The 8,853-nt window shown below is 44.5% G+C and overlaps 2 protein-coding genes across 2 annotated transcripts in view; both read left to right on the top strand.

Annotated features, from left to right (window-relative positions):
- The window catches only part of RPL14 (ribosomal protein L14), a 3,539-nt gene extending 1,095 nt beyond the window's left edge, over positions 1–2,444 (top strand). Inside the window, exons 3-6 of the mRNA XM_010835472.1 lie at positions 224–318; positions 1,641–1,740; positions 1,837–1,890; positions 2,099–2,444. Coding sequence (XP_010833774.1) covers positions 224–318; positions 1,641–1,740; positions 1,837–1,890; positions 2,099–2,386 — 537 coding nt within the window. The 3' untranslated portion in view covers positions 2,387–2,444. The remainder of the gene's footprint in view (positions 1–223; positions 319–1,640; positions 1,741–1,836; positions 1,891–2,098) is intronic.
- A 3,650-nt stretch (positions 2,445–6,094) lies between these two features.
- The window catches only part of ZNF619 (zinc finger protein 619), a 10,384-nt gene continuing 7,625 nt past the window's right edge, over positions 6,095–8,853 (top strand). Inside the window, 1 exon segment of the mRNA XM_010835471.1 lies at positions 6,095–6,214. Coding sequence (XP_010833773.1) covers positions 6,172–6,214 — 43 coding nt within the window. The 5' untranslated portion in view covers positions 6,095–6,171.

Genomic DNA, 8,853 nt, shown 5'->3' with positions numbered 1-8,853 from the left:
AGCGCCACAAACTAAGGAATTGAGCAGATAGTTTTTTGTGGGAAATGGAAATATTAAATACAAAATTATATGTTGGGTTCTGTGCTTAACTATTACTGCTAAATCTTTTTAACCTTTAAGAAAGCATTTAAATATAAGAATTTGATGATTCTGAAAAGACTAATATGTAGGATATCTGCATTTTGAATGCTGTTACTGAGGTCATTGATCGTATGTCTTCCAGGCTTTGGTGGATGGACCTTGTACTCAAGTAAGGAGACAGGCTATGCCTTTCAAATGCATGCAGCTCACTGACTTCATCCTCAAGTTCCCACACAGGTAACTATCCAACTATCACCCCTCCCATAGTTTTGTTAATACTAGTAAAAATTTGCTTAATTTCATTTAAAAATGTTGTTGGTTGTTTTGTTTTTCTCTTGAGAATATAGTAAGCAGTGTGAAAGTGAGAGCCATTTAGAAGAGAGATTTGCATTGTAAAAGTAGACAGACATTATTTACTTCTAAAATGCCCTGGGATCCGATGGTTCTCTGGCTTTCCCTTTGTTCAAATTTCCCATTCTTTTTCTCTTGTACCCCTTTCTTTCAGTATTTGCACAACAAAGAACTTTCTATATGTGTAGTTTCCTGAACATGTGTTAAGTCAATTTTAGCTTTAGAACAAAAAATACTAACATCGGTTGAACTTTTCATATGTGTTGGCTAATATTTAACTTATCATCTCCTTATGACAGCCACCAAAGAGGTTCTCTTCCTGGCTATTCATGAGCAATTAAGGCAGTCATTCTGTGATTCTTGACATGATGTAGGTTATGGAAGTTAAAAACCGATGTGTTGCTGTGTGGTGACAATTGTTTGCAATGTAACCTGTGCTATGACTGGTTTACTTTCTAAGCATACTGGATTTTGATGTTTGAAACAAATACCAAAGTGGTTACAATTCCATTTTACGGCATTTGAACACAAATCTTTAAGCATTACTGTACAGGATAAAACAAGGCATAAGGGACAACTACATTATTCTTTATGAAAAGGAAATTGCTTTTTGCTGCTGCTGCTGCTAAGTCACTCTATGTGACCCCAGAGACAGACGGCAGCCCACCAGGCTCCCCCGTCCCTGGGATTCTCCAGGCAAGAACACTGGAGTGGGCTGCCATTTCCTTCTCCAATGCATGAAAGTGAAAAGTGAAAGTGAAGTTGCTCAGTCGTGTCTGACTCTTCGCGACCCCATGGACTGCAGCCCCCCAGGCTCCTCCGTCCATGGGATTTTCCAGGCAAGAGTACTGGAGTGGGGTGCCATTGCCTTCTCCAATTGCTTTCTACTCATCCACTATTTGAGTGATATATGCATATTATTGGAGGTGATTTTTAAGCCCAGAAAGTGGAGTGGTTGGCATATTTTTATTAAAAAGTTGTGTGTTTTGAGGATATAAGACATCCTGGCTTAGTGAACACTGTTGGAACAAGTAGAAGATAACATTGTGCCTTGTGCTGTTTTCTGTGGAGACACTACAACTGGAAGTAGAAAAAACAAGGGTTCTTGTGGCATTTTTCTTGTGCTTTTTCAGAGGATGAAAAGCTGTCCTTGAATCTGTGTGACCTCAGAGCTGATTTCTTAAATCTTTGTTCTTGTTTCTTTCTAGTGCCCGCCAGAAGTATGTCCGGAAAGCCTGGGAGAAGGCAGATATCAATGCAAAGTGGGCAGCCACAAGGTGGGCCAAGAAGATTGAAGCCAGAGAGAAGGTAATGATTTAGAGTTATTTGAAGTTGGACATGTTCTGATTTTGGAGGATTAGAAGGTGGTTTGACAGAGTTCTTTTTTTTTTTTTTTTAACACAGAAAGCCAAGATGACAGATTTTGATCGTTACAAAGTCATGAAGGCAAGGAAAATGGTAAGTTTTTGTGATTGTTGTATTCCAGCCCTGAATTTATTTGTCTGGTAATTCTGTTTGCCTAAGTTTCTAGACCACAAAGTTGACATCATAGAAGTCTAAGATGTTATAAGGGTGGTCTTCTGTACCTACCTACATATCCATACATATAGGATGGGTAAGAGTTTTGTGTGCATATATAATGAACGTTTTTATTGAAATTTTTCAGAGGAACAGACTAATCAAGATTGAAGTTAAGAAACTTCAAAAGGCAGCTCTCCTGAAAGCTTCTCCCAAGAAAGCCCTTGCTGCTAAGGGGGCAGCTGCAGTAGCTGCTGCTGCTGCCAAGGTTCCAGCAAAAAAGATCACCACTGAGGGTAAGAAGGCTCCAGCCCAGAAGGCTCCTGCCCAGAAAGCTGCAGGCCAGAAGGCAGCACCTCCTCCTAAAACTCAGAAGGGTCAGAAAGCTCCATCCCAGAAAGCACCTGCTCCAAAGGCATCTGGCAAGAAAGCATGAGTGCATAAGAGGCTATTCGAATCAGAATAAAAGTTCTTTTTGACATGTTGGCAAATTATTTAATCTGTGGATTAAAGTCTTCTTGCTGGGGCTGGGTTTATGAGGCTGATTGATGGTAGGATTGTTACTGTCCTCATTGGAGAAGGAATTCCCGAGTCCCACTCTGTCCAGACTCAGATACTATCAAGTCATCACACAAAGTCCTAAGTAATGTTCTTAGGGAAATCATAATTAGACCACTGGGTTAATTTTCTTTCCCTGTACAAATATACATCTCATAAATAACTAAAATCCCAGATGCTTCTGATGCTCAAGAGTAAATTTTCTTACAAAAATACACTGTAGGTAAACAAATACTACATTTTGATAGGTCGGTTACTTAGTTTCCAGTTCCCGGTCATTTCTTAGTTTTGTTTAGTGGCATTAATAGGCAAGTGATACAGTGTAATAGTTGCCGTGATAGAGGAAATACAGGCAATTTTGGGTTACTTGTCCTGACAAGGACAAGGGGGGTTGTCTAAAGTGGAGTCTTCAGCTTCCACCCAGAACAGGGGTTGTGGGGAAGGGGGGTATGAATTTCAGGCATGTAGAAGACTTGCCAGAGACCACAGGACTAGGAAGCCAGGTGTTGGCTCTGTGGTGGGTGGATAGTGTGTATAAAGCCATAGAGTGTTTTTTAAATAGAGTGATGTCTAAAATTTACATTGTGTCCTGTTGAACGAACTGAAACATGGGACAGAAGAGTTGGGAAGGTCAGGTGGTTTCAAGTTTGGCAGTACTCTTTACTCTGTAAAGGTCCAAAGCCCAAAGTGGCACTGATGAAATTGTATTGAGGTTCATGAACTGCATCTTCTAGTATTCCTAGAACTGCATATTCTAGTTAGCATTCATGAGTATAACAATTTCTGAATGATTTTTTGTCTGAAATCTTCCCTGGTAGTTCAGTTTGTAAAGAGTCCATCTGCAATGCAGGAGACTCTAGTTCGATCCTGGGTTGGGAAGATCTGCTGGAGAAGGGATAGGCTACCCACTCCAGTGTTGTGGCCTGGAGAATTCCATGGATTGTATGGTCCATGGACATGTATATTTTGGGCTTCCTGGTGTCTCAGATGGTAAAGCGCCTGCCTGCAATGCAGGAGACCCAGTTTCAAGCCCTGGGTCGGGAAGATCCCTGGAGAAGGAAATGGCAATCCACGCCAGCATTCTTACCTGGAGAATCCCATGATTGGAGGAGCTTGATAGGTTACAGTCCACGGGGTCACAAAGAGTCGGACACAGTTAAGCAACATCACTTTCAGTTTTCATTTTGCTTGTCTGAAAGTAGTTATTTCCCCCTTAAGAATTTTTACTTAGCACATCTGATAGAAACTGCCCAGGTGAGCCACAGACCACACAGGTGAATGGGTGTGTGCCTGGTCATTCACTTAAGTCGTGTCTGACTGTGACCCCATGGACTGTAACCTGCCAGGCTTCTCTGTCCATGGGATTCTCCAAGGCATGAATACTGGAAAGGGTTCCCATACCCTCCTTCAGGGGATCTTACTGACCCAGGGATTGAACCCATGGTGTCTTCTGCCTCTTCTGCATTGCAGTTGGATTCTTTACAGCTGAGCCACCAGGGAAGCCCCAGAGGGATTTGCCCTGACTTCAAATGCCAATTGCAAGGCTCTCGGGCCTCTTGCAGCTGTAACTGGAGTTCACATGACTCCCTCCTTTGTTAATAGAACTAAGGCATGTTGCAGGCTTCCCAGGTGGCTCAGTGTTAATGTGCCTGCCAAGCAGGAGACTATCCCTGCAGGTTCTATCCCTGGTTCCAGAAGATCTGGAGAAGGAACTCGAACATTTGTTACAGGCCTGTCACAAAAGGTAACTCGGAACAGCCAAATGGAAATGCATGAGTTAAGGTGTGAGGGAAGGGGCACACAACTTACACGCCCTCTCTAGCTTGCTACCCTCCCAGCACCTTTATATTCATCCTGGGAACTGCCTTGCCTTTAGACTTTTTATGAAATTTCATTAGGTAGGCATGTTTGATTAAATCATTGGCTATTGGTGATTAGTTAGATCCCCAGCCTTTCTGCTCCAGGCAGTTCGGGAGGTGGTGGTGGTGGTGGTGACCAGGTCACCCACGATGGATGACTATGAAGTTGTGGTTCCTCTGCTGAGCAGCCTCCCCCCACCCATCCCCATCTTAAGTTAGGAGACCCTAGCCACCGGTCATCTCAGTCAAAAAGGACAGTCCTACCACTCTGGAGACTCCCCAAGAATTTTAGAAGCTTCTTGTGTCAAGAACTGGACACAAATACCAAATACGTATTTCTTAAGTCATAGTATTACACCCTGTATCTCTGTGATAATTTGCAGTTTATGAATTGACTCAGTTAATCTGTTCAGTTTATGAGTTTGAAACTACTTCCATTCTCAATTAGAAACTGAGGAAGAGTTTAGTAATTTGCCAAGGCCATACAGTGAAGACAATTTGAACCTAGTCAGATCTCAGATTTCATGATTTTAGGTCACAGTCCAGACCATCAGCCACTAAGCAGGGGAGACGGGCTATATTCATTAGGTGAAGTTGCTGCTAGCAAGTGTGGGGCTTCCTTGGTGGCTCAGACGGTAAGAATCCGCCTGCAACGTGGAAAATTGTGTGCTCGATCCTTGGGTTAGGAAGATCCCCTGCAGGAAGGCATGGCAACCCATTCCAGTATTCTTGCCTGGAGAATCCGCATGAACAGAGGAGCCTGGTGGGCTATAGTCCGTGGGGTCGCAAAGAGTTGGACAGGACTGAGCGACTAAGCACACAGCAAGTGTTAGCGCCATAACTTAAAGCATCACAAGTATAATGTGGAATCTCGGTCCTTGACGAAGTGTCAACTTGGCGTAAGCAACCACAGATACGAGCTAATGCGCCTGCAGTCATCAGGTATCTGGCTTGGGGGGAACCATGGAGAAAGGCCAAACTCCGGGCTTCCTAGAGAGGCGCTGAGAGCGCCAGTTGGGAGCGCTTCCGCCTTGGCTACGGTCGGTGCTGGCACTCGCGCTCACCAAGCTGCCGGGAATTCCGAGATCCCATTCCCTGGTGGCGCAGTCCTCTTCATCCTGGAGCTCGCCGAGCAGAGGCCTCCGAAGCTCCGCGAGCCTGAGGCCAGCCCTCTGCTGGAGAGGAGCAATCGACCTTTCTGCCCTGAAGGGCCGGCCCGACCTCCTTCCTCTGACTCGAGGTACTCAGGGTGGGGATCGGTCACATTTGGAGTCACCTGTTTCCCAGGGTGGAGTGTTCAGATCAGGATGCGGGCTTCCCTTTTTCCCTTTCCTCCCGGGGTCAGAACTCCACTTGCATTTTGTTCTGCAGCCCTTGCAGAGGTCCAGAGGCCTGTATTACTCTATTTTCTCTACAAAAGCTTGTTTGGGATCTTGGCCAACCATGGTCAGGAGAAGCATTCAGTGCAGACTACATAGTAATGCATTCAAAGTGGGCCAGGGATTTTCTTAAAAGTCAAATGTTCTGCAGTCCTTGACTCTTGCTTCAGATTCTTTCTAGGAATTTCTATCCTCATCAGGCAAATTTGTAGAGTGTACAAAGGAGCAGTGGCAGCATGCAGTGAATCCCTAGTGGGGGTGCAATGAACATCCAGAGTGTCCTAAGAGTATCTTTCCTAGGATAGTGGTGAGGAGACTGAGGGAGGAAGAGGTGGTGAGTGTGAGAAACAAGATAGGGTTAGTCTCACTGTGGTTCTTTCTCCTCTTAGCTCTCCAGGTTTTTGCTTTTCCAAACAGGGCAGGGCATGAAGCTAGGGGTCATCAGCCATTCTCCAGACATGGTCCCAGGTGAGCTGAGTGTTTTTCCAGATTTCCACATTCAGAACAGATATGAAAGGGCATTACAGGACATGCCTTGGCCAGTCCTGTGCTTAGCTTTGCATCCATCAAAGAGTATGGCAAAGGAGTGTGTTAGGGGAGTTGATGAGGGAGAGTAGAATAAATTTGGAAGGATCAGGTATGAAAAGAGGGAAGCACCAGCCTAGAAATTCTAGAAAATGAGAATCTACATCCAGGCAGACCGAGAGGACAGTGCACAGATGAACATATTTGGCCTGACCAGGGGGCTTATTAGAAAGGCAGAACCTCATCTACTGAATCAGAATCTGCATTTGTACAATATCTGGGGAATTAGTGGGTAAGTTAAAATTTGGGGAGCGCTAGTCTGTGTGGCAATACATAGAGGAAGGCCACCTCCTGAGATTAAACAGGCATGCCCACAGGAGGAGTTTGCTCTGCAGACCATGGAGTCAGGGTGCAATGAAACCCAAATTGGGAGCATTGGAGGGTGTGGATTGATGAGAGAGGTGAATTCTTGGAGGAGTGCTGAGTTTGGCGCTGAAGCCAGTACCTCTAAGTCCACTGCAAAAACTGCAGCTTAATCTGTGTTAAAAGGCTGTATTCATTGTTGGCACAAATTCATGCAGCATTAAAGGAAGTGTTCCCTCTCAAGTTTTCTTACTGATAGAGGATGATTTTAGTGAATTTCTCTCCAGAGTCCTAGACCATGCAATGAGAAAGCTGGTGTGTCATGTAATGGATGTATTATAAAATGAGAAAGCTCCATCCCGGAAACTTCAGAGCAGTGTATATTTGGTTTATTTTTCTGGACCTTGGACCATCCACTTCTGTTTCAGCACTTAAGCCAACATCAGTTCCATGTTAGGAAACATTTTAATATCTTTGGGGTCAGTCTTTTCTCTCCAGGGGCTTTGCCTAAAGTATGGTAGTCATGGGGGATTATGTTCCACTAAGAAACCCCCCAATTGAGGAATTCCCTGGCAGTCCAGTGGTTAAGACTCTAGGCTTCCACTGCAGTGGGTGTGGGTTTTATCCCTGGTCAGGGAACTAAGATCCTCCATGCTCTGTGGTGTGGCCAAACAAACCCCAAGTGACAGTGGCTTAAACGTGGCTTAAACAGGAAAAAACCTTCTCTCTCACACCAGAGAAGTCTGGGAGAGGCAGTCTAGGGCGAGTGTGATGGCTCCACTATCGTCACACATGCAGGTTCTTTCTGTCTTTCTGCTCCACCATCCTAGCACTGGCTGTCCTGCCCAGGGTTACTTCACAGTCTAAGGCGGCTGCCTGATCTCCAGCATTCATGTACATTCCACCTAGAAGAGGAGATGCTAAAAATGCAAACCTCTCAGCTCTTCTCTTTTAGAAACCTCTTAGAAGTGAGATAGATGGATGGATAGATATATTAATAACTGTCAGTCTTTGCTACAGTCTCTTACGAGAAACACTTGTTATTTGGAATCATCTAGGAAGTTCCCCCAGTCTCATCTGTTGTTGTAATAAGTGCTCAGATTTATATATTATCATGTGCCAGGTGATGTTTGCTTTACACATACTAATTCATTCCATCCTTACAAGATCCTCGTCAGCTTGGTATTGCTAGGATCACAGTTTTTTAGATGAAGAAATTGAGGCACAAAACGTTAAGTGGCTCATCTAAGTTCATACAGCTAATGGCTATAGTGGTGGAATTTGAACCTCGGGAGTGTGACTGTAGAGCTGCGTTCGTCAACCTCAGCACTGTCGCTGTTTCGGGCCAGGTAATCCTTTGCTGTGGGGGACCCTCCTGTGTACTGTAGGATGTTATGTAACATGCACCCGTGGCCTCTAACCACTAGGTGCCAGTAGCATCACCACCCTCCGGAGGTGGTGGCAACGGAAACCGTCTCCAGACACCGCCACATATTCCCTGATGAGCACAATTGCCCCCCACTGAGAACCACAGCTCTAAAGTCTCTGCTGTTTGTCATGAATCTGTGCCGCCTCTGAAACCCACTTCCCATGTAGGGGAATCAACAGCCCCATTGATTTTTTTTAATGTATTTATTTTTGGCTTTGGACCACGAGGGAAGTCCCCTGTTAATTTAATAATGGAGAGGGAAGAAGTGTCAGCAAGGGAATGAAGCAGAATGATGAGAGATGGAGCTGGATGTTGAGAATCTGCATGTTGCAGAGAACAAAGAACAAAGGATACATAAGTAATTAGAGAGGTGTGGAGGGTGGAAGCCCTAACGTGAGGGAAGATGGTCAGGACTGTGCTTTCAGCTGCTGACTTTCAAGGAAGTAGAGGCAGAATATTAACATTCAGGGTCAGCAAAGTGTCTGTTCTCCACTGTTCAGTAAGGGAGCCACTAGCTACCTAGGTGCCTATTTAGATTAAAATTAATTAAAATTATAAATCCAGTTCATCAGTCACACTAGCCAACTTTAGATTTCCTGGTCAAGGTGTTATCTGATTTCTTCACTGTATAGTTATTATTTTTTCCCCCTGCAACTGATTAGAAATCTATTGGGAATCATTTAAAATCATGCAGATATCCTGCTTATCAACATTTCCTCCTAGATTTTGCATCTAGCAGTGGTTTTTGTCTAAACGGGTCTTTACAGTGATGGCTACAAGTCCTCTGCTT

Source organism: Bison bison, unplaced genomic scaffold (assembly GCF_000754665.1).
Source record: "Bison bison bison isolate TAMUID 2011002044 unplaced genomic scaffold, Bison_UMD1.0 scf7180017864043, whole genome shotgun sequence".
In the NCBI taxonomy this organism is placed as follows: Eukaryota; Metazoa; Chordata; class Mammalia; order Artiodactyla; family Bovidae; genus Bison; species Bison bison.
The sequence above is the reverse complement of the archived record's forward strand: the minus strand, read 5'-3'. Positions and strand labels throughout refer to the sequence as shown.